At 46.2% G+C, this 26,748-nt stretch overlaps 1 protein-coding gene across 5 annotated transcripts in view; it reads left to right on the top strand.

The window, feature by feature from the left end:
- Positions 1 to 26,748, top strand: part of PLCB4 (phospholipase C beta 4) — a 563,803-nt gene that overhangs the window by 307,536 nt on the left and 229,519 nt on the right. For all 5 annotated transcript variants that reach the window (XM_063918578.1, XM_063918575.1, XM_063918577.1 and 2 more), the window contains 4 exons: positions 11,008 to 11,108; positions 18,824 to 18,904; positions 22,933 to 22,992; positions 24,530 to 24,673. In XM_063918578.1, the coding sequence (XP_063774648.1) occupies positions 11,025 to 11,108; positions 18,824 to 18,904; positions 22,933 to 22,992; positions 24,530 to 24,673 (369 nt within the window). In that variant the 5' untranslated portion in view covers positions 11,008 to 11,024. The remainder of the gene's footprint in view (positions 1 to 11,007; positions 11,109 to 18,823; positions 18,905 to 22,932; positions 22,993 to 24,529; positions 24,674 to 26,748) is intronic.

The raw sequence follows: 26,748 nt of genomic DNA, 5'->3' as shown, positions 1-26,748 counted from the left end.
CGCTGCGTGCCATTGCTCCCAGCTCACACACATAGGCACCACAGTAAGGGTGCAGGGTGCAGGGGGGGCGCCCTGGGCAGCAAATATACCTCAGATAACACTGGCAAAGTACATATATATACTGTAGAGGCTATATATTCCAAATCTCCCACCAGTATAAAGATTTAGAGCGGGACCGAAGCCCACCGTCGAGGGGCGGAGCTTGATCCTCCAGCACTAACCAGCGCCTTTTTCTCCTCAGCATGCTGCAGAGAAGCGGCCCCGGACTCTCCCCTGCTGTCACCTAATACAGAGGGTCAAAATGAGGGGGGGGGGGGGCACGTTATTTGGCGCAAAATTTGTGAAGAAGAGTGTTTTTACACATATATATATAAAAAGCGCTGACAGACTGGGATTTTTGTCTCAGTGTACAGCGGCGCTGGGTGTGTGCTGGCATACTCTCGCTCTGTCTCTCCTAAGGGCCTTATTGTGGGTCAGTCCCCATAATATTAGGTATCCCAGTGTGTGTGGGGGTGTCAGTACGTGTGTGTCGACATGTCTGAGGTGGAAAGATCATCTAAGGAGGAGGCAGAGCTGATGATTGTGGTGTCTCTGTCGGCGCAGACGACACCTGATTGGATGGATATGTGGAATGTTTTAAACACAATGGACAAAGATGAGTCCAAAGAAAAAAGCAGGGAGTTAATCCATAGCTTTGACTGTGTCACAGGGCCCTTCGGGGTCTCAGAAACGTCCCCTTTCACAGGTAGTAGACACTGATACCGACACGGATTCCGACTCCAGTGTCGACGATGATGATGCTAAGTTGCACCCAAGGGTGGCCAAGAGTATTCAATATATGTTTATTGCAATAAAAGATGTTTTGCATATCACTAAGGACCCCTCTGTCCCTGACATACGGGTCTGCATATTTAAGGAAATGAAACCTGAGGTAAATTTTCCCCCATCTCACGAGCTGAACGCCCAGTTTGAAAGCTTGGGAAACTCCAGATAAGAAACTGCAGATTCCCAAGAGAATTATTATGGCGTAACCTTTCCACTCCCAGGACAAGTTACGGTGGGATTCCCCACCCACGGTGAACAAGGCTTTAACGCGCTTGTCAAAAAAGGTGGCGCTACCATCTCCGGATACGGCAACCCTCAAGGATCCTGCTGATCACAGACAGGAAACTACCTTAAAATCGATTTGTACACATACGGGTGCCCTACTAAGGCCGGCAGTAGCGTCGGCATGGGTGGGTAGCGCAGCTGCAGCGTGGGCAGATACCTTGGGGTATATTTACTAAGGTCCCGATTTTGACCGAGATGCCGTTTTTTCTTCAAAGTGTCATCTCGGTAATTTACTAAACTCAAATCACGGCAGTGATGAGGGCATTCGTATTTTTTGGGTAGTCCATGAAAATAATTACGAATGAATACACCATCGGTCAAAACGCGGCTGTTTAAGTATGAATCTCGGTCATTTACTAAGAAGTGCAAAGCAAAAAAAAACAAAACACTGCCGTGAAAAATTACAACTCGTAAAAAAGTGCTAAAAAAAAACAGACCTGCTTTTTTAATCCGTGATTGTATAGGCATGCAGGGATCCATGAGATCCGTGCATGTATATCAGTGGGAAGGTGTGGGAAAGTGGTTATTTTCTAAAAAAAAAATTGCGTGGGGTCCCCCCTCCTAAGCATAACCAGCCTCGGGCTCTTTGAGCCGATCCTGGTTGCAGAAATATGGGGAAAAAATTGACAGGGGTTCCCCCATATTTAAGCAACCAGCATCGGGCTCTGCGCCTGGTTCCAAAAATACGGGGGACAAAAAGAGTAGGGGTCCTCCGTATTTTTAAAACCAGCACCGGGCTCCACTAGCTGGACAGATAATGCCACAGCCGGGGGTCACTTTTATATAGTGCCCTGCGGCCGTGGCATCAAATATCCAACTAGTCACCCCTGGCCGGGGTACCCTGGGGGAGTGGGGACCCCTTCAATCAAGGGGTCCCCCCCCCCCAGCCACCCAAGGGCCAGGGGTGAAGCCCGAGGCTGTCCCCCCCCATCCAATTGGCTGCGGATGGGGGGCTGATAGCCTTTTGTGGAAATGAAAAGATATTGTTTTTAGTAGCAGTACTACAAGGCCCAGCAAGCCTCCCCCGCATGCTGGTACTTGGAGAACCACAAGTACCAGCATGCGGCGGAAAAACGGGCCCGCTGGTACCTGTAGTACTACGAAAAAAATACCCAAAAAAAGACAAGACACACACACCTTGAAAGTAAAGTTTTATTACATCCATCCACACAAACATACATACATACTTACCTTATGTTCACACGAGGGTCCGTCCTCTTCTCCAGTAGAATCCATGGGGTACCTGTTGAATAAATTATACTCACCAGATCCAGGGTACCAGGCTCCTCGTAGCATCCTTTTGTAATCCACGTACTTGATTAAAAAAATAAAACGGATACCCGAGCCACGCACTGAAAGGGGACCCATGTTTTCACATGGGTCCCCTTTCCCCGAATGCCAGAAACCCACTCTGACTGATGTCTAAGTGGGTTTCTTCAGCCAATCAGGGAGAGCCACGTTGTAGCACCCTCCTGATCGGCTGTGTGCTCCTGTACTGACTGACAGGCGGCACACGGCAGTGTTACAATGTAGCGCCTATGCGCTCCATTGTAACCAATGATGGGAACTTTCTGCCCTGCGGTTGACCGAAAGTGACCTCACCGCTGAGCAGAAAGTTCCCACCATTGGTTACAATGGAGCGCATAGGCGCTACATTGTAACACTGCCGTGTGCCGCCTGTCAGTCAGTACAGGAGCACACAGCCGATCAGGAGGGTGCTACAACGTGGCGCTCCCTGATTGGCTGAAGAAACCCACTTAGACATCAGTCAGAGTGGGTTTCTGGCAGTCGGGGAAAGGGGACCCATGTGCAAACATGGGTCCCCTTTCAGTGCGTGGCTCGGGTGTCCGTTTTTTTATTTTATTCAAGTACGTGGATTACAAATGGATGCTACGAGGAGCCTGGGACCCTGGAGCTGGTGAGTATAATTTATTGAACAGGTACCCCATGGATTCTACTGGAGAAGAGGACCGACCCTCGTGTGAACATAAGGTAAGTATGTATGTATGTTTGTGTGGATGGATGTAATAAAACTTTACTTTCAAGGTGTGTGTGTCTTGTCTTTTTTTGGGTATTTTTTTAGTAGTAGTACTACAGGTACCAGCGGGCCCGTTTTTCTGCCGCATGCTGGTACTTGTGGTTCTCCAAGTACCAGCATGCGGGGGAGGCTTGCTGGGCCTTGTAGTACTGCTACTAAAAACAATATCTTTTCATTTTCACAAAAGGCTATCAGCCCCCCATCCGCAGCCAATTGGATGGGGGGGACAGCCTCAGGCTTCACCCCTGTCCCTTGGGTGGCTGGGGGGGGGGGACCCCTTGATTGAAGGGGTCCCCACTCCCCCAGGGTACCCCGGCCAGGGGTGACTAGTTGGATTTTTGATGCCACGGTCGCAGGGCACTATATAAAAGTGACCCCCGGCTGTGGCATTATCTGTCCAGCTAGTGGAGCCCGGTGCTGGTTTTAGAAATACGGGGGACCCCTACTCTTTTTGTCCCCCGTATTTTTGGAACCAGGACCAGGCGCAGAGCCCGATGCTGGTTGCTTAAATATGGGGGAACCCCTGTAATTTTCCCCCCCATATTTCTGCAACCAGGGTCGGCACAAAGAGCCCGAGGCTGGTTTTGCTTAGGAGGGGGGACCCCACGCATTTTTTTTCTCCGTTTTACAGTGTTTATTTAAAAAAAAAAAAAAATGAACCCCAGCACGGATCACACAGATCCGGCCGAGATTCATTTTGAAAAAGTCGGTAGATACTGTATCCCAGGGATGCAAACTAGAATTCGAAGATGTGCCTCCTCACCGATTTTTCAAATCGGTCTTGCCAATTTCCTCCCCAGAGAGGAAAACTGGCAGCTGCCATACAGAAACTGTATCATCAGTAAGTGATTATCAAGGTTCCCCTGCTACAACAGGAGAAGGGGTTTTATTCAAGCCTTTTTGTGGTCCCGAAACCGGATGGCTCGGTCAGGCCCATTCTGAATCTAAAAATCCCTGAACCTATATATATATATATATATATATATATATATATAAAAAGATTCAAATTTAGGATGGAATCTTTGCGGGCAGTGATCTCCAGCCTGGAAGGGGGAGTTTTTATGGTGTCACTAGACATAAAGGATGCATACCTTCATGTCCCCATATATCCTCCTCATCAGGCGGGCCTGAGATTCGCTGTACAGGATTGTTCTTACCAGTTTCAGGCTTTGCCGTTTGGGCGTTCCACGGCCCCGACGAGGTAATGGTGGAAATGATGGTGCTCCTGCGCAAGCAAGGCGTCACAATTATCCCGTACTTGGAAGATCTCCTGATAAAGGCGAGTTCAAGGGAAATAATTGTTACAAAGCGTATCTCTCTCCCTGAGAATACTGCAACAACACTGCTGGATCCTAAATCTACAATAAGGCGCAGTTGGTTCCAACAACTCGACTGTCATTTTGGGCATGATTCTGGACACAGAAAACAAAAGGTCTTTCTCCCAGAGGAAAAAGCCCAAGTACTCCAGAACATAGTCAGAGACCTGTTAAAGTCAAAAAGAGTGTCGGTTCATCAAGGCACTCATGTATTAGGAAAGATGGTGGCGGCCTACGAGGCCATTCCACAAGGACTTTTCAGTGGGACTTCTGGACAAGTGGTCAGGGTCCCACCTGCACATGCATTGGAAGATTGCCCTGTCTCCCCGGGCCAGGGTCTCTCTCTCTCTCTCTCTCTCTCTCTCCTGTGGTGACTCCAGAGTACTCACCTTCTAGAGGGTCGCAGGTTCGACGTTCAGGATTGAGTTCTTGTGACCACGGACGCGAGCCTCCGAGGATGGGGAGCAGTCACACAGGAAAACAATTTTAGAGAATACGGTCAAGCCAGGAGGCTTGCCTACACATCAATGTGCTGGAATTTAGGGCCATTTACAACGGCCTCAAACAAGCGGAGAATTTTCTTTGCAACCTACCTGTTCTGATCCAATCAGACAATGTCACGGCCGTGACGCATGTGAACCGCCAGGGCGGGACAAAAAGCAGAGCAGAAATGGCAGAAGCCAACATGATTCTTCGCTGGGCGGAAAATCATGGAAGCAAACTGTCAGCGGTCTTCATTACAGACAACTGGGAAGCAGACTTCCTCAGCAGACACGATCTCCATCAGGAGAGTGGAAACTTCATCAGGAAGTCTTTACAGAGGTGACAAGTCGTTGGGAACTTCCTCAAATAGACATGATGGCGTCACGCCTCAACAGGAAGATTCGAATGTATTGTTCCAGGTCGAGGGACCCTCAGGCAGCGGCGGTGGACGCCCTGGTGACACCGTGGGTGTTTTTAGTCGGTCTATGTGTTCCCTCCACTTCCTTTCATCTCAAAAATATTGAGAATCATAAGACGAACAAGTGAAGACGATACTCATTGTTCAAGATTGGCCTCGAAGGGCCTCATATGCAGATTTTCAGGGGGGCCTTCCTCTCAGGGTGGACCAACTACTACAGGGGCCGTGCGTGTTCCAAGACTTACCGTGGTTACGTTGGACGGCATGGCGGTTGAACACCAAATCCTAGCTAAAGGAAATTCCAGAGGAGGTCATTCCTACTCTTATTAAAGCTAGAAAAGATGTTACGGCGAAACACTATCACCGTTTCTGGAGAAAATACGTGTCTTGGTGTGAAGCCAAGAATGCTCCTACTGAGGATGTCCAACTAGGACGTTTTATCCATTTTCCACAGACAGGAGTGGATATGGGCCTAAAGTTAGGCTCTGTTAAGGTGCAGATTTCTGCCTTATCCATATTCTTTCAGAAGGTATTGGCTTCTCTCACAGAAGTCCAGTTTTTTGTAAAAGGAGTGTTGCACATCCAACATCTTTTGGTGCCCCCAGTGGCACCATGGTACCTTAACGTGATGTTAAGTTTCCTCGAGTCACACTGATTTGAACCGCTTCAAACAGTTGAATTGAAGTTTCTCAATTGGAAAGTGGTCATGTTATTGGCCTTGACATCTGCGAGGCGGGTGTCCGAATTGGCGGCCTTGTCTTTCAAGAGCCCCTATCTGGTTTTCCATATGGATAGGGCAGAGTTGAGGACTCGTCCTCGATGTCTGCCTAAAGTGGTTTCGTCATTTCATATGAACCAACCTATTGTGAGCCTGTGGCTACGGGGCCTTGGAGAATTCCAAGTCCCTTGATGTAGTCAGGGCCTTTAAGATTTATTGAGCCTGAACGGCTACGGTTAGGAAAACAGAGGCACTATTTGTCCTGTATGCAGCCAACAAGGTTGGCACGCATGCTTCTAAGCAGACTATTGCTCGCTGGATCTGTAACACGATTCAGCAGGCTCATTCTACGGCTGGATTGCCGGTACCAAATTCGGTAAAGGCCCATTCCATTAGGAAGGTGGGCTCTTCTTGGGCGGCTGCTTTGCCGAGCAGCTACTTGGTCGGGGTCAAACACTTTTGCAAAATTCTACAAGTTTGATACCCTGGCTGATGAGGACCTCATGTTTGCTCAATCGGTGCTGCAGAGTCATCCGCACTCTCCCGCCCGTTTTGGAGCTTTGGTATAATCCCCATGGTCCTTACGGAGTCCCCAGCATCCTCTAGGACGTAAGAGAAAATAAGATTTTAAACCTACCGGTAAATCTTTTTCTCCTAGTCCGTAGAGAATGCTGGGCGCCCTTCCCAGTGCGGAAACATTCTGCAAGACTTGTATATAGTTATTGCATACTTAAGGGTTAAGTACAGTTGAGATCGGCCTCTGGCTGATGCTGTTTTGTTCATACTGTTAACTGGTTATTGTATACCATGTTGTACGGTGTGTATGGTGTGGGTTGGTGTGTATCTCTACCTTAGATAACAAAATCCTTTTCCTCGTACTGTCAGTCTCCTCTGGGCACAGTCATAACTGAGGTCTGGAGGAGGGGCATAGAGGGAGGAGCCAGTGCACACCCATTCTAAAGCTTTACAGTGCCCATGTCTCCTGCGGAGCCGTCTATCCCCATGGTCCTTACGGAGTCCCCAGCATCCTCTACGGACTAGGAAAAAAAGATTTACCGGTAGGTTTAAAATCTTATTTTTAAACCTACCGGTAAATCTTTTTCTCCTAGTCCGTAGAGGTTGCTGGGCACCCATCCCAGTGCGGACTGAAATCTGCAATAATTGTACATAGTTATTGATAAGGTTACACACAGGTTGTGTTACTGTTGAAATCAGGCTGTTGCTGTTTTCTGTTGTTGTTCATACTGTTAACTGGTTTACTTATATACCATGTTGTACGGTGTGTTTGCAGTGTGAGCTGGTGTGTGTCTCACCCTTGATTAACAAAATCCTTTTCCTCGAAATGTCCGTCTCCGCTGGGCACAGTTCCTATAACTGGAGTCTGGAGGAGGGGCATAGAGGGAGGAGCCAGTTCACACCCATTAAAGGTCTTAAAGTGCCCATGTCTCCTGCGGAGCCCGTCTATACCCCATGGTCCTTACGGAGTCCCCAGCATCCTCTACGGACTAGGTGAAAAAGATTTACCAGTAGGTTTAAAATCTTATTTTCCAGCAGATAACTTAGTTCCTGTGATGTAGTTAGTGCTATTACAGGTGTGTCCTCATCAGTGGCGTATCTATAATCGGTGCAAGGTCTGCAGTACATACGGTCCCCTGGATCCAGGAGGGCCCACACCGCACACCCTGCACCCATTTCTGAAATACTTACCCTTCTGGAGTCCCGCATCTGCAGCAGCAGTGCTACACAAATCGACGGGAAAATGGCCACCGTGCCATTTCCCCGGAGACCTGCGCTTGGGCACTGGACACTGGTACAGCGCTAGAGTCTCCTACTGTCCCTAGTGCTCAGAGTCCCACTGCTCTGCTGGCTAGAGAGAAGGGGGCCCAGACGGAGAACATGCGCCATGCTTTGTGCAGTACATGGTTACGCCGAAACTGACCAATTCCTTTGACATGACTTTTGATGAATAGACCTAAGTGTCTAGGACACTATAAGCAAATAGGTACAGTATGTGTTACAATGCCAATAAGATGCAAAATTCAGGGGAAAGTATAAATGTATAGGAAATGTACCCATGGCAGAATATCAGATACACGCCATATGGCTCAAAAAGGATGGGTGAATGAGGACACATTGATGTCATACTAACCCCCTTTTACCAGGGGATTCCACTGTAAGGGGTGTAGTATGAGATCCGGGGAGCCTGCATACCAGCGCCGGGATCCCGATCGCCGGCATACCGACAGCTGGGCGAATGCTAATGAGCGCACCACGCTATTTATTCTCCCTCCAGGGGTATCGTGGACCCCCAAGAGGGAAAATTTGTGTCGGCATGCCGGCGGTCGGGATCCCGGCGCCGTTATGCTGATTGCCCGGATCCCGGCCTGCGGCATACTGAAGACCACCCCAGTGTAAGGGGTCTATCACATTAATACTATCGTCCAAAAGTCTTCCGAACAGTGGTCCTGATTTGGATTTCTATTCAATTCTGATGGTTTACGTACAAATCCGATGGTGGGAGAACTGCACATTCCTGGGATCCGTTCTACACATTTGCAGAATGGTTCCAGTGTCATCACATGCAGTCTCCCCTTACCTGATTGACTCGCTGCAGTGTTTGGGGACAGAGTGCAGTCAGCGGCTGGAACCATTCTTTCAAATGGGGGGGGGGGGGGTTACACCAGTTTTGTAGGTGTGCTTCCCCTAGGGTCTGTGTAGTCAGATGCACACTACCTGGACCCGGCAGAAGGATTCTGACAGCTAGTCTGAGTAAGCTCTGTCTTAGGCAGACTGGCTGAGGGCTGCAACCGATGGTCGCGATGGTGATCCGATGTTGCATCTTCGGACGCAGCACTCGGATTGCAGATGCTGGCAGGAGGCGTCTTGGAATATTTGCAATACAAAACATATCAGGATCAGGCCCAGCGTCTCCTGGGAAAGTGCGAGTGCCAATTAGTAGAATTGACAGGTGGCTTTAGCATGAAATAAGGTCATTATAGGGCAGAATCAAAATGAGTTCTATTATACTGAATTGCAAAATCTGCCATTAGACTTAATAACAATTCATAGAAGATGTGAAACATCTAGATTCTAGAAAATGCTCATCCATTTCTGAAATATTGTCAAAAGACAAATGCAATGGAAAATCAAAATAGCTTAAATGTGACTTTGTAAAAAGAAAAAAAATACAACATCTTGTTGGCTTCACATTCACCCAAATGTTTGTGTTATTTTGGTTTCTCAATTTTATTTCTCCAATATATCTTCAGTCACGTTTGTTATGTTTTCACAAAGAGAGGAAGATTTCTTTTTCACCTAAACAAGATTGTGCGCATTCAATTCTGTAATCTAGAACAATTATTGTAAAAAAAAAAAAAATACTTATCGTTAACTGTCTTGCCTATTAAGCCCATACTGAAAATAGAATTCCTACTTCTAGCTACACAAGGAGGGCATGCAAGGAAGATGTTTAAAGGGAACTTCTCTGTAATGCATCTTTCCATCCGCCCACAGACCTAAACTAATTAAGGTTGGATTTATGATCAGAAAGGCTTTACTTTGATAAATGAGAGAGGCAGTTTTCAAGTAACCAGTGGGAAGATGTGTCCTAACATAAATATTACAGCACCGGGTACTAACCCTTTCACTGCTTTCACTTATTATATATCATATGTAATAAATACAATATTGCTACTATTTTTTTTTCCTGCATTACTCTATTAAATGTATGTATTCTATGGGGTATCCAGACTCTAGGTCCACACCCATTGGTCGACAGTGGATAGGTCGACACGGCCATTAGATCGACGTGAGCAAGGTCGACATGACAAAAGGTCAACATGAGTTGTTCACCTTTTTTTATTACTTTTTCGTACTTTATGATCCACGTGGACTACGATTGGGAACGGTAACCTGCAGCAAAGCGAGCCATGCAAGGGGACGCGGTGCACTAATTGGGGTTCCCCGTTACTTGACGGAGAAAACTACACAAAAAAAACATTAAAAAAACTCACATCAACCTTTTTTTCATGTCGATCTAATGTCTGCGTCGACCTATTTCTAGTGTCAACCTACCCACTGTCGAACAATCGGCGTCAACCTAATTGATGTCGACCTAGAGTCCCATACCCATTCTATGGGCGGTATCCAATTACCAACTAGTTGACTCACCTGGCTATCTTATCAGCCCCGATGCCGGCACAAATTCCCAATAAGTAAGCATTTTTGTGCCGCCACGAAACACATAGGTCTTTAGGTTTTCGCGGATACTAAGTGTTTTCACGCAAAAAAAGGGTAATTTTTCTTGCAAAAAAAAAAAGGGGCTATAATCGGACAGCCTGATAATGGCGATGGTGCAAAAATCCAGAAAAAAAGACTGTTTTTCATGTTGTTGCAAAAACAATTTCCGTGGGTAATAGGATATCCCCCTATACTTCTAATTTATTTAATTTCATCTGCTGGCATGAAGATCTCTACTTAAAGCATTGCGCAATTGTTTCGTGCGCAAGCATAGTTGACAACTTTTCAGATCTCGCCTCTGTGAGCCATGTGATATCTGTAGCTCTTTGAAGTTGAAGGTAGATGGGACTTAATTATGCCACTTGTATCACAATGCCTCATTACTACAGTGAGAGGATGCTTATCGAGTCACCATGACGCAGTGGGCGGAGCACGATCCCGCAAATACATTGCTGAATGTATTTATACTGCAATTTTTGGAAAATATTTTAACATTTTATTTCCATGATAATTGTCCTTAAAATACTTCTTATGCACCTGTAGACGGTGGGGATGAAAAATTCTTTTATTTGACTATTTTTAGAGCTGTTGTCAGACAGGTTCCGGGAAGTGCTGTGTTTGCTTGTGTTGCTGCCTGCGCACAGGTACTGACATCATGTTTCTGTTTCTGTGTCCTATCGTCCAGATCTTTATAAAGTAAACATGGCAAAACCATATGAGTTCAATTGGCAGAAGGCAGTTCCTTCATTCATGCAAGATGGAGCGGTGTTTGACAGATATGAAGAGGTAAGTGACTGAATGGTTTATTGTTGTCACTGGGAGAAATCTGTATTGTACAGTACTGCAGGAAAATCCCGTCTGGAAATTGTAAAACAGTTGCATTTATGTGTTTCTCCTGTGTAGCATCAGTTTCATCTCGTGTGCGTGGCAGGTGCTGTATGAGGTCTGGAGAAGAGCATATTCTCTGCAGCTACACTTCATTATAAATCAATACAATACATTTACTATATTGTATTGTATCTATGATGTTGTGTGTGTGTGTACACACACACACACACACACACACACACATACACACACACACACACACACACACACACACACACACACACACACACACACACACACACACACACACACACACACACACACACCTCTGCAGTACCCTGGGGGATCCCATGGTCTATTTTATATATATACACACACATATATATATATATATATACTAGGTGATTCATCACGCCCTACAGGTGCTCTTCACACCGTCGTAAGGGGCTGCACCCCCTTAACCCCTGCACGCCCGTTGTGTGTGAAATCTTTGTATTTTAGGCTACGCCCTTTGCATCAGGCTACTCCCCCTGAAGCACTGCATGCCCTTAGGCCGTGCTATATTTGTATTATATGGAGTATTACCTGCAATCATAATTGTGTTAGTGCTTAAATATTGCACGGCAAAGGGCGTGCGATGGTCAAGGGGGCGTAGCTTCCTGCAACAACGTGAATATTGGCCGCAGGCCACGACAAATCACGTCATGTAGTACAGTCCCTGCTTTGTGATGCAGAAGGGCAGTCCCTGCTACAGGCTCAGCCAGCGTTATAAAATGAGTTAGTAGTGTATGCATGATAAAGTCCCAGATTAGTAGCAGCAATGCACTGTAGAGAATACACCCTAGTCCTGTGCAGTATAATGTATCATATGTATAGTTGCACAATGTAGAACCTGATACATAGAGAAGGGGCTGGCCGTTGGCAGTCGGACCCACCCGGGGTTGCCCTTAACCCTGTGGGCATGCATGCAGCAGGGTAGGGTTTGGATGTGTTTATGTAATGCCTCATACACCTGGGCTGCCGGCTGGCGCAATACTGTGTGTGACACCCTGTTAACAACTGCGCCCCATTGGCTGGACCACAGCAGTACAAAGACTATGCAATAACATGTTTGCTATCTAATAGTACCTGAAGCAATGATATTGTCCCTACTACACCATAGCCCCAGCTGCACCAGACAGCCACCACGCTGTGTGTACAGCAGTAGCCGGCGGAGCATACTGGAAACCCCACCCCCGTGACATCACTGCTGCCCCCGGCAGCCACCATGCTGTGTGTACAGCAGCAGCCGCCAGAGCACAGCGGAAGGCCCGACCCCGTGACGTCAAGGCATTGGCTGCAGCCGGCATCCGTCCCTTGCGTCGCTGCTTCTGCACTGTGTGTTCCACCGGGATCTGGGCCAAGTATCGGTGGCACGGAACAACGTTACTGCCACCCTCCGCATGCCACACCCAGCAGCCGCCATTATCGTCCCCGGGATGGGGAGCCGCACTGTAACCCGCAGATAAGGAGCTGTCAGCAGCGCGGCATATGGTTGCAGCCTGTGTATGGGGCCCAGTGGCTGTGTCACCTGTGGAAGGCGGAAAGAGGAGGGGGAGCCACGCTGTAACCCCTCCTTATGGAGTTGTCACCACAGCGGCATATGGCTGCAGCCTGTGTATCTAGCCCAGGGCTAGTAATGACGTTGACCTGTAGGGGGGTGTTATAGTTCACAGTGATCTGTGATTCAGAAGGACAGACCCTGCTAGAGCCCCGCCCAGCGTTATACACTGAGTCACAGAATCACAAATGTGGGCAAATATATAAGATACCACGTGCCATTGATCTTGCTGCGGGAAGCAAGATCTGCATCCGTCTCTGAATAACCCCCACAGTGCTCAGTTACTGCATAAGGAATCAGAATCTGGGGAGGAGCTAATGCAGCATGGAAGAGCATTCACAAGGAGGAGAGTGGTGCTAGAAATGTCCTAGAGCCTAATATGCTGTTGGTTTACACTAAGGGATGAGGTAGAAAATACAAGCAAGCACTTTTGTGTGAATTTGAGATTCGGGCAGGCGAGGGGTGCGAGATCGGTGCCGTTGCTGGCCTGTAAACGCCATGTCAATGGCAATTTGCACCATTCGGCCGCAATTGAATTCCACTCAAAGAGCATGTAATGTGCAGATCTGTATTTCCAGGTCAGTGCCACTTGGCGGTGAGACATTGCAGCTTGGATGGCAGATGAGACAGAAGGGAAAAAGGGCTGTGATAGGGAGCTGAAGTATTTTCAGCGCACGGTGGTTTTGGAAGCTATATGAGTTGATCTGTTTGCCAAAGGAGACGTTGTACATAGGAAATGGGCATGGCATAAGTTGTCAATAGTTATTATGTTGACAGGCATCAGGTTGACATGAGAATGTCGCCATGGTTGAACTGACGACATGCAGCATGTCGGCGTACTCAGTATGTCGAAAGTGTCACCGTTCAGCATGTCTACCCAGACAATATGTCGACATGATGAACTATCAACAAACCATCCCTGGTGGTCTAGTGGCTTCTTAACATCTGGCAACAGCATCTGCTTCCGGGTGGTCATGTGATAGTCAGTTCCGGCGCAGACACACTGGTGCCTAACTCTAACCCTACCCTTCCCTGCAGTTTAACCCTAACCCTGCCACCCGCTGCCTAACCCACCCCACCACTCCACAGTCTAACCCTAACCTGCCCTGCAGCCTACCCCTGCCACCCACAGCTTATCCCTAACCCTGACACCCTCTGCCTAACCCTAACCCTGCCACACTCTACCTAACCCTAACCCTGCCACCCGCAGCCTAACCCTAACCCTGCCACCCTCTGCCTAACTCTAACCCTGCCACCTGCAGCCAACCCTAACACTCTGCATCCTGAAACTGTCAACATTTCTCATGGCGACATTGTAGACAACTGTTGGTGACATAGGGAGTCATTCCGACCTGATCGCACGCTGCTGTTTTTCGCAGCGCAGCGATCAGGTCACTACTGCGCATGTGTATGCACCGCAATGTGCAGGCGCGTCGTAAGGGTACAAAGCGGATCATTGCTGGGGGATGGATTTAACGAAGAATCCATTCGCACAGCCGATCGCAAGGAGATTGACAGGAAGAGGGCGTTTGTGGGTGTCAACTGACCGTTTTCTTGGAGTGTTTGGAAAAATGCAGGCGTGTCCAAGCATTTGCAGGGCGGGTGTCTGACGTCAGTTCCGGGACAGGACAGGCTGAAGTGATCGCAGCGGCTGAGTAAGTTCTGAGCTACTCAGAAACTGCACAAACTATTTTTATACCGCTCGGCTACACATGCGATCGCACACTTGCACAGCAAATATACACTCCCCCGTGGGCGGCGACTATGCGTTTGCACAGCTGCAAAAAGTAACTAGCGAGCGATCAACTCGGAATGACCCCCATAGTTGCTGTCCACCATTCGTTCGGATACAACAACAGAAAACAGAAAAGGGCTTAGGACACAGCCTAAATATATCTCTGCCAAGCTAAATTTATCATGTGAGGAGGAGGAAGAGTCCACTGAACAACCATCCAGCTGTATACATCGTGTCACATGCCGGGTGATGCTGCTGTTCATTCACTAAGTGTGTGGCTGTACAGCTATAGCCAATGACATTAGCTGTGGTCCAGGCTATCAATCAGGGTTTTGTATACAGTATATAATGCTTTTCTCTGATGTACTCTCACCCGGTATCTCTGCAACAACCTGTGTGTGACACGTGGTGCATTCCTTACTGTGCTCATCATGTCGTGGAAAGACCATGAATTCTGTAAAGTAGGGTTATGTGATCCCTGTGTTATATGCTGAGCGGAAGCAGTAAATAGTCCCATAATTGCTCCCTTCTTTATAGAAGAGGCTATAAAATAACAGGCCGGATACATACGCTGTCTCAGAGGTTTGTAATTCTAGTCGCGTTTTTGTTATTGCTGGAGATTCCATTGTTGTATTCTAGGACTTATACACACTGCGATCGCCATTCATGGGGACACAGACAGACAGCGGTCTAAGATCTGCTTTTATATGTTACAGCTTTAAGGTTGGAAAAGGAACCGTTGTAAGAGCTGCAGTATCTTTGTAAGATTTCCAAACAAACGGAGATCACTATATATTGCTTACAGATTACTTCCAGTCCAGTGAGATCTCGCTGTACAGTGAAATATTAGGCCAGATAAGAATCTCATAACTGTCTCAGCTCCTCACGTTTATAGTGGTCTCATACCTCAGTACAAGCATGGCTATTTAGGCCAAACCCTTGCAGCTTGTCTCAGTTACTGTCAGAACTCCACCTGATCCCCTCCCAGATAGTATTAGGGAGAAGTATATACTTCCATCTAGAACATTACAATGCCGGACCATGGGGGTCATTCCGAGTTGTTCGCTCGCAAGCTGCTTTTTGCAGCTTTGCACACGCTAAGCCGCCGCCTACTGGGAGTGAATCTTAGCTTATCAAAATTGCGAACGAAAGATTAGCAAAATTGCGAATAGACACTTCTTAGCAGTTTCTGAGTAGCTCCGCACTTACTCGGCATCTGCGATCAGTTCAGTGCTTGTCGTTCCTGGTTTGACGTCACAAACACTCCCAGCGTTCGCCCAGACACTCCTCCGTTTCTCCAGCCACTCCCGCGTTTTTCCCAGAAACGGTAGCGTTTTTTCGCACACACCCATAAAACGGCCAGTTTCCGCCCAGAAACACCCACTTCCTGTCAATCACATTACGATCACCAGAACGAAGAAAAAACCTTGTAATGCCGTGAGTAAAATACCTAACTGCATAGCAAATTTACTTGGCGCAGTCGCACTGCGGACATTGCGCATGCGCATTAGCGACTAATCGCTCCGTTGCGAGAAAAAAATAACGAGCGAACAACTCGGAATGACCCCCCATCTCGGCAATAGTCCGTGGGAAACACCTGGCCTCGTCTTAGCGGGCCTTTCACACCACACAGACCGAGCTTACAAACAAACACAAAACACACATCCTTCTAGTACACTGTGCCAAGGTATCCGGATGACAGATAGAGTGTCTAGTTAGACAGTCAATAGATAGACACCATATGTTATACATTAAGTCAACAGGGTCAGAAGGTCGACAGGGTCAAAAGGTCAACAGGAAAAGGGACGACAGGGACGACATGAAAATGGTCGACATAAAATAGGTAGACACTGTTTTTTTTATTTTATTTTACAAGTTTTTGGGACTTTTTTTTATACCTTCTCTATCCATGTCAGCATAGAGGAGGTTATAAACCTTGTGGTGAGCGCAGCATAGCAAGCGAAGTGGACCGCATGAGGGGGTGCCTTTCAACAATTAGGGGTCCCAGATGACAAAACTATCCACACAAACCCCCAAAATGCAAAAAAAAAAAAAAAAGGTGTGTACCTTTTTTATGTCGACCATGTTCATGTCGACTTTTTGATGCTGTCTACCTTTTGACCCTGTCGACCTTTTTACTGTCTAACATGTGGTGTCTGTCTCTTGACTGTCTAACTAGACACTGTCTATCTGTTATACCACACCCCTATGCCGTAGCAGGGAAGCCAGTCACCTTTCTAGGATTTGTACAAAACAATAAACCAAAGGCGCTGTAGCTTCCCTGCGGACCGGCTGCGTGACATATAGACGTACTGCTTGTGCACTTAACATGAAAAAATATGAAATGCATATTGAAAATCAGGTATTAATAAATGCAAAATGATAATGATTGTAAATAAAATTTATTAAAGGGGATTACCCGCTGCCAATAATGAAAACAGTCACATTTGTGGCGTGTAACCAGCGCTCACGCTTGTGGCGAGGGGGAAGGGGGTCCGTTAGGCAGTGGCATTCCATGTGGGGTTTAGGGACATTTTTGGGAAGGTGTCATTATTATTATTTTATGCAGTGCCTTTAGGTGTTGGCCTATATAAGAGCCCTGGCCTTTCTACGGGTGTAGTACTGCTGACCGGCGGTCTCCTGACCGCCGTTCAGCTTACCGACGCCGGGATCCCGGCAGCATACCGACGCCAGGATCCCGGCGGGGAGGGGCGAGTGCAGCAAGCCCCTTGCGGGCTCGCTGCGCTCGCCACGCTGCGGGCTCGGTTGGGACCTGCGGTCGCCACGGGTTCTATTCCCACTCTATGGGTGTCGTGGACACCATCGGGATAGAGACCCGTCGGGCTGGTGGAGGAGGTCATGTGACTGTCGGTCAGCTGACCGGCGGTCACATGAATACCACCCCTTTCTACCAGTACGGTGTATGTTGCTTTCTCATTTAACTTACATCAAAGTAATCACATATACATTGTAAGAAACATGGTCGACCATTCATACCGAAACAGTATGCTTGCTACTAATATATTGCTGCATTGCTTTGTCTTAAATAAATCTGCAGCATCTAAGGTTTATTACTCTTTTATTCATCAGTAATTATTATTCACATACTGTGGTTACAATGTATATGTGATTACTTTGATGTAAGTTAAATGAGAAAGCAACATACACCGTACTGGTAGAAAGGTTCCGGTATGACTGGTTGACCATGTTATGGTTGACAGTCATTAGGTTGACCACTATTGGTCGACATTGGCATGGTCGACATGGACAGATGGTCAACACATGAAATGTCAACATATTAAAAGGTCGACATGAGGTTATTTTACTTTTGTGTGTGTCGTTTTTTGCGTAAAGTGATGGGAACCCCAATGAGTGCACGGCGTTCGCTCGCCATGCTTCGGGCCAGGTGCCTCACTGCGCACGGCACAGATTACTGTTCCCAATCGTAGTCCACGTGGATCGTAAAGTATGGAAAAGTTCCCCAACATTAAAAATTTGAAAAACTCATGTCGACCTTTTCATGTGTCGACCTTTCATGTGTCGACCATGTGTCCATGTTGACCATGTCAATGTCGACCAATAGTGGTCGACCTAATGACTGTCGACCATAACATGGTCGACCATCCAAACGGATACCCAAGCATACAGATTAGTGATGTGTATGGCCTGCCTTATATGTAATGCAGCAAGTTCCATCTCTGGGGTATATTTATTTACTAAGGTGTGAGGCCCATAGCAACCAATCAGATTCTAGCTATTATCTTCTATAAGGTGCTAGATCAATGTTAAGTGGAATCTGATTGGTTCATGTAGGCAACTTTTCCACTTCTAACAAACTCACACCTTAGTAAGTATACCCCTCGCTGCTTGTTGTGCCTCCTTTTTACATTGATATAATGCATGCATATATCATTGTGTATGAAATCAATTTGTAAAAGGCTCTGCCCACCCATGCCTTGTATTGGAGAGTGAGGAAAAAAGGCAGGCCCGCACATCCACATTCTGCACACAGATTCTCTAATGAAGCCAGTAGAGTTGGGGTGACAGCTTTTCTATCAGTTTACAATTTATTAATACCTGATTTCAGTATTCAGTATTCTTCCTTGTGTATATCCAGTCACATGACTGCAGTCTCGTTTTTTTGGCTTGTACGAGGTCCCAGCAGAGTAGTGTCTTAAAGCTGTGGGAGGAGCTACAGCTGCATATAGGGGGTTGGGGAGGTTACACCAGGGCTGCAGTGATATGTGAGGTGATAATAAACAATGCCTTTGTGATTCACATTTGAAAATGAAAATTGCAGTGAAGTGAAATGTAACAGCCTCTTTCTTTCTATTGTAGGAATCTTTTGTATTTGAACCAAATTGCCTCTTTAAAATGGACGAGTTTGGCTTCTTTCTTACATGGAAAAGTGAAGGAAAGGTACTGTATGTTTTATTTGGTGACCTCTACACAGCCCATTATTAAATGCATCTAATAATAAATGATAAAACACAATAAACCTACTTCATTCCGCTGGCTCTGTCACAGTCTTTTACATTCAGTTATGAACGCATCTCTCTCTCTCCTTTCTTACCACTACTGTATGTCTAAAAGAAGCTAACCTTGAAAACACAAAAACATGCACCTTGCAGAGAACAAGTGATGGATGTGTGTCGCAGGAGCCATCTTATTCTGTGTGCAGCCATTTTGTTGAGGAACTTAAGGGTCATTTGTGAAAGTTCAGCTTGTATTGCAAGTGCCACTTACACGTTCAGAGGTGGGCGGCCAAACTAATTAAGGATGGAGACGCTGGAATACGAGGAAAGGCTTGCAAGGCTAGGCATGTTTACACTGGAAAAGAGGAGACTAAGAGGGGGCAGATATATAAGGGGACAATACACAGAGCTTGCAGGGGATCTGTTTTTGGTAAGATCAACACAGAGGAAACATGGACACCCGCTTAGGTTAGAGGAATAGAGATTTCGCACACAGAGACGTAAAGGTTTCATCACAGTAAGGACAATACGTATTTGGAATTCCCTGCCTGAGAGAGTAGTAATGACAGACTCGGTCAACACTTTTTACGAATGGGCTAGATAAGTACCTAATGGATAAGGATTTACAGGGTTATGGTGTGTAGTCACGCACTATAGTTATAAAAATAAGGAGGCTTAAAGACAACAGGCGACATTAGCAACAGACAAAACTAGTCCTAAAAATAATACAGTGTAGGAGACCACAAATAGGTGGAACTCGATGGACAAATTGTCTTTTTTCAACCTCAAAAACAATGTTACTATGTTACGTTTTATACGCGTGTCTTTGCCCTGTGTCTTACACTTACATTGCACACGAAAATTACATTAGCAGCTCTTAAAATTTTAGATGGTCAATGGGAGAAACTAGGTGAATCGTGGGCTCTGGGAGCTGCATTCCGAATTTTGCTTCTCACTTTATATACAAAAACTAGGGGGCAGATTTAACAACAAGTTATATTCTTGTTATCACTCATTAGTAAACTTAAATGAAGTTCCAACCAATCAACACCTCACTGTCATGTGTTTTAAAAATGACATGAGCTGATTGGTTGAAGCACCTCTTAAGATTAGTAACAAGTGATAACAAGACTATCACTCGTTGTTAAATCTGCGCCTAGATATTGAAATGAGACTCAATGAGCGCTGAAGGCACTTTTAAAGTTGTGTTCCCATGTTTAGAGGCACTGACACACCCAAAGAGCTTTACCTGGGGTATCTTGTGTCAGGTGTCTTGTACATGTGATAGAACATTTAAGGTGCATTTCTATCAAGAGGAAAAGAAAAATTCAATGTACAATAGTGACAGGCAGGACAGTACAGAGACCTACTCACTTCCATGATTAAAGACATAGGGATACATTTACTAAGATGGGAGTTCTATTTAAGATGGGATGTTGCCCATAGCAACCAATCAGATTTTACTTCTCATTTATCTAGCATCTTGTAAAAGATAATACCTGGAATCTGATTGGTTGCTATAGGCAACATCTTAAATAGAACTCCCATCTTAGTAAATTTACCCCATGAATTCTAATAAACCGATCAGTATTTTAGAATATTAAAGAAATTAATGAAAGTTGGAAATTGTAGCGATATATTTAATTTTTCAGTAATTTCTCACAGGACCTCAGTCATTTAAAAGTACCCTTCCCAAAACTAGGATGTCCTTACTCTTTCAGACCGCCACCGGGACCCGGGTTATTCCCAGGTCATCGCTGTTCACACAGGGTGTCTGAAGATGAAGTTGTCTCCAAGAGCTCCTGAGTCCGCCAATCAGCAACCTTTTAAACATGACCTGGGTCAACCCTTTCATACAGAGCAGGGATCCTGTTTGTGCCGGGCACCGAGCTCAGTGTGAAAGGGGTATTAGTGGTTTTATAAAATATTGAAATGAGTGACTAGCACTTTACTTCCACATCTTCATTCACGTTTCAATGTTTTCTCTAAGATACTACTCATTATATAATCTGATATTACTCATCATAAGATTAAGGGGACATTTGAGAAGTCTTTACATGTTTCGCTATCATATTTTGATGTTTTTATAATATTTGTAGAACTGGGGATACATATGTAAAGTTGATGGTGAACATGCCGACATACATCAAGTCAGTTAGATCATGTCAACAGGTACTCCATGTAGAGTTCACTTGGAACATATCAACACTTGTGAAAAATTGTCATGTTCAGTGTTGACACCTAACGCTAATTATAACTCTAACATTTGTATTGTATATATTATCACAATGTGGGCATGTCATATGCCAGTGCTGGGGAACCTTGGCACTCAATCTGTTGTTGAACTACACATCCCAGCATGCCCTGATACAGTTTTGCTCTTTGGCCTTGCTAAAACTGTAGCAGGGCATGCTGGGATGTGTAGTTCAACAACAGCTGTAGTGCCAAGGTTCCCCATCATTTGGTAACGTTTTAACCATCTGACATTGTGCATGTATACATGCTTGCTGCATCCTGTAGGGGTGGTATTCATGTGACCGGAGGTCAGCAGACCGACGGTCACATGACCTCCCCCAAAATCCCGCCCCCTCACTATCCTGACGGTCTGCATGTCGACTAACAGGGACTATTTCCACTTGTGGGTGTCCACGACACCCATAGAGCGGGAATAGAACCCGTGGCGACTGCAGGTCACCACCGAGCCCGCAAGGGGCTTGCTGCACTCGCCCCTTCCCGCCGGGATCCCGGCATTGGTATGTTGACCGGCGGTCAGGAGACCATCGGTCAGCCATACCACACCTATCCTGTAGAACTAAGCCTTCTCCCATTTAATGTGCGACTAGTAGTGGTAAAATGCAGACAAGTCTAATGTTGATCACTTCTGAGGATTTGTCAAGTAACATTTTGTGGAGAGATCAAAAATCTCTGCAGCTACAAAATAATGCCAGGGAATGCTCCATAAACCCTCTCTGTATCCCCCTCCAATCTCATTTACATATCTGCAAAATACTGTAAACAGTGATTTTACACAAATGAGCCCACAGGTAATCTATCAACAGCCCCCAATTCTCCAAGTTCCTCCCTTCAGAACATTACAAAAAAACAAAAACCCCATAAACTCCACAGACACTCCATTCTCATTGTGTAAAAGGAGATGCATTAATGCAGAAATAGTTACAGTACATGTCAGTGATGCATCTATAATGGGTGGAAGGTGTGTGCTGCATATGGGTCCCTGGAGCAAGGGAGTCCCTTGATGCCCCCCCAGCACTCTAGAACCCAGCGTGTGCAGAACTGCGCCTCCCACCCCCTTATGCCTGCTGCAGTAGCCATGTTTCAGGTGATATATTGAGAAAGCAAGGCCTTAGCACTGTTCCGGAGCCTGTACAATCTTCTGCCGGTGCCATCTTTCTGAAAACATCACCCGAAAGATGGCTGTTGGGAGCCATAGGGAGTATAGGAAAGGGGTACTGCACGCGGGACCCTCAGGCATTAACCACTTGCCTGGCTTTGTTGCAACACCACCAGACAGTGCGTTATCTGACCTGGTTGCAAACAATGCGACCAGTTAGAATAGAGAGTGGCTGGCTGCCGGAAGATATTCTTCTAGCAGCCGCCAATCACAGTGGGACCTCCCGGCCCCTCTGCTTCCCTGCATCCTCCCCCAATGACTGCCGTGCTGTCGATGACAGCTGACCTCACCGCGGCAGGACCCCCCCCTCCCTCCCACCTACCCAGCAGCTGCAGAGAGGAGCAGCCGCTCTGGAAATGTAAATGGTAATCTCCATTTGTGTTATGGTCACAGAGTTTTTGCACTTCCTTAATTATTTGTTATTGTTTCAGGATTGTTTTTTTAAACACTGTTCATTTTTTTTTATAAGTGTGTGCGTCATTTATATGTCAGTTTAAAAAATGAATCTGATAAATGTACCAGAAGTGTAATCTCTCGTTTTCTTTTGTTTTATTCTGTAGGAAGGTCAAGTTTTGGAATGTTCTCTAATCAACAGCATACGCGTTGGCGCTGTACCAAAGGTAAGGCCATCTGATATATTTCTACGCCTCGCGGACAGCTCAGTTGTGAAGCTGATAATTCTTCAGATCTGCAAATGACATCAGAGCACTGACGACCTTATAATAATGAGTATGAAATGTCAGGTGCTGAATGTCATAAAGGGCCGTTGTATTGTGCGTGTAGATGGCACCTGAAAGTTGAAAGTAGCCATGAAAGAAAATGAATACAATAGCACGGATTGGAGGCGAAGCAAATGACAGTAAATGAGAAAGGATAATACAAAGAAAGAGCACCTTGTGTTGGGCCTGATTCAGAGATATATGCAAACGGTGTCACAGCTGCAAATTTGTATGCAGCCACTGTGCTAAAATATGCAAATGTTGCAGCTGCCGGGATTTGTATTGAGATGCCCACTGACGGTGTCTCTGAACCGCCGATTGCGTACAAAGACGCAAACATCAGAGGCACATTAGTGAAACATTGACCTTCCGAGTAACTCTGCGGCTGCTGGAAGTAAGACACAGGAGACATTGCAGCTGCATATGGGATTACAGTTGCATGCTGTGACATGCCACCAGTAATGGACACAACCAGTGGCAGATTTTACCCACAGGACTGTAACCCTTCCCCCCAGTATAATATGCCACTTACAGGGACTGTCTAGCAGCGGCAGTGACTTCCCCCTGCTAATCACAGCCAGACAGGCAGTCCCAGGAGGAGGTGTTTTCCCATGTGAAGCCACTCCCCTGCTATAGCGTTCTATGGGCTGCCACTGATACATTCCCTAGATGCCAGCCTGTTCTCTACCAGCGCTGCACTTATGCGCCTCCCCCGCCCATACTTAAGCCCCACCTCCTGCAGCAGCTGGACATAAGCCCTGCCTCCTGGTGACATCAGACATCAATCACTGGGAGGGCAGGGGTCCGGGAGGAGATCAACCGCCCAGCCAGACAGGTAAGGATCTGGTGCTGGTCACAACACACCTGTGTTTGAGTCACCACTCTTCCGTTACCTCCCACAAACGCTCCCTGACTGTCAATCACTTTGGGAATAAATCCACTCTGCGGCCACCATTGTAAGACTATTGCGGTACATGAGCAATGCAACTCATACACATGCGCAGTGGCAACAAAATTGATCCACTGCATAGAAAGTTGACATTGCACCATCTCTGAATGAGCCCCACAGTCTGGAGGAAATGTGCTGTAGTTGTACTTTAAATGATCCATATTTGGAACTTTCACTAATATTTCTTTTATTGTTTATATTGTGCATGTGTCATTTACCATATCACCTGTGCAGTAATTTCTTTTATGGATTTGGAGGAGATTTATAAATCCTTCTAAATAGAACAAAATGAGGAGTTGCCCCTAGCAACCAATGAGATTCTAGCTATTATATCATAAAATGTACTGTATAAATAATAGGTAGTATCTGATTGGTTATTGTGGGAAACTGCTCCACTTGTCTGCTTTGGAAAATTTGTTAAATTTCCCCTATTGTAATCATTTATCAATAAATCATTGTGATTTAAATCGACTTTCTCCTCTGGTGCAGGATCCCAAATTGGTGTCTGCCCTTGAGGCCGCAGGAAAGGCTGAAAATGAGCTAGAAGGCCGGATAGTGGTCGTCTGCTCTGGTACTGACCTGGTGAACATCAACTTCAATTACATGGTAGCAGAGACTGTCGACATAGCTAAGGTATTCCGCTATTAAATACAACTTACTATGATGTTTCTGTGGCTACCCTAATCTGCTTCTGTCAATTACAGGGTGATTTATTCAGGCTTGGCAAGAAATGCTTATTACAATAACAACAAAACCACAATGTGACAACAAACATAGACTATGTCAAATGCATTAATTAATCATATATCAAATGAAAGTAAAAACAATTCTGTTTTGATAATAACCTCCCTGCATAATGTTTGCAACTTACTAGAAACCCGAGAAATACACCAACAGTGACCTATGAGTTTTACCGTGTATTATATGATGCTGCTATAGGAGTGACTGCGCACCGACTACTGAGCTTGTGGGAGAATCTAGTCTGGTACTTCTGTTGTAACCGATTCATGAACACACCCCTTTCACATCGCCAAAATAACCCGTCTTTTTCCCGGGTTGCTGCTGAGCCGACCCGGGTAGAGGTGCGGTGTGAATGCGCCAGGTTGAATATCCCGGCTCGTCCAACCCGGTATTTGTTCCCGGGTTAAAAGAAGGGTTGTACACGTGTCGGACCCGGGTTATTTTGCTCTAAAAAGGTACGGTCCCGGGATATTCGACCCGGCTCTGAAGCAATAGCGCTGAGTGGTTGTTTGTAGTCAGCTGAGGTTTGTTTACAGTACTGCACTGCGAGCACACGTGTCTTAAAGCAATCTGCACAGCTCAGCACCCGTTTGGACCAGTTCAGCACTTATTATTTGGACCAGTTCAGCAGTCCTTGGACCTCATTAACCGTGACAAACTGGGGTGATGATGAAGTCAGGTAGTTGCTGCGGATCAGGGGTGAGGAGGAAATCTTTTGGCAGATGACGGGTACAGTCAGGGATGCGATAACATATTGCAGCATCACTAAAATGCTTGCGGCATCAGGCTTTATTAGGTCCCAACAGCAGGTGGTCAATAAGTTGAATGGGCAAAAACTGGGAACCAATCAAGTCCTTTGAAACTGACATCACACTGGTTTTAACATGTGAAAGGGGTATTAGAGGTGGCAAGCAATTGTACTTTCTGCAGAAGTGCTGCAATTCTCTTCAAGTGTGACGTTATGCCTTAGGTTACTTGAGTTCACCACATTACTTCATACCACACCTTCATTTACTGCTTATCTTCCCATGTGCTCTATAAAAGGATTTTTACACACTTATACTGCTTTTACACCAAATTCCAGGTCTGACCCGGTATTTACACTGTTTTCACAGTGGTGCCGACCTGGGATATACCCAGGTTGGCGCTGTTTCCACTGCACCCGGTAAGGTCATCTCCAGTGCTTCAACCAGTGGACGGAGACCAGCGGTGGGCGGATGGAGACCGACCGCTTAAGAAGTGCCAGGAGACCAGCGGCGCGGGTGGTCTCCAAGCGCCGCAAACAGTGGACCGGAAACCGACGGCGGGCGGCGTGGTGGGTGTGGCGCGTTCAAGAGGGTTTTGAGTTAATCACCAGGCTGTAAATGGGTTATCATTTACATTTCCATTGCAGCTCATCTGGGAAAGACCCGCTAAAAACCCTGCTTGTTACAAGGGTAAAAATCCTAGGTCACTTTACCCGGGATTATTGATTTGTAGTCGTTTCCACTTTACAAAAATCCCGGGTAGATGCGCGTTCATGTGCAAAAACCTGTGATTTTCCTGTCAGTGGAAAAGAGGTATAGGGCATATACTGATGTGAAGAGTGGAGTTATGGTGTGCTTTTACATTAATGTAGGTCAGTTTGTATTGGTATTCTGTTTGGTTGCTTTTAAATATAACAAATCCTCTAGTGCAGAGTTTCCCAAATTCCTCTCCTAAAGTCCAGGTTTTAAGGATATCCATGCTTCAGTACAGTGGACGTGATTAGTACCTCAGTCAATTTGATTTCTCTGACGTCCTAGTGGATGCTGGGTACTCCGTAAGGACCATGGGGAATAGACGGGCTCCGCAGGAGACTGGGCACTCTTTAAAGAAAGATTAGGTACCACATCTGGTGTGCACTGGCTCCTCCCTCTATGCCTCTCCTCCAGACCTCAGTTAGAATCTGTGCCCGGCCAGAGCTGGATGCACTTAGTGGGCTCTCC

The sequence above is a fragment of the Pseudophryne corroboree genome, chromosome 4 (assembly GCF_028390025.1).
Source record: "Pseudophryne corroboree isolate aPseCor3 chromosome 4, aPseCor3.hap2, whole genome shotgun sequence".
Classification (NCBI taxonomy): Eukaryota; Metazoa; Chordata; class Amphibia; order Anura; family Myobatrachidae; genus Pseudophryne; species Pseudophryne corroboree.
The sequence above is the reverse complement of the archived record's forward strand: the minus strand, read 5'-3'. Positions and strand labels throughout refer to the sequence as shown.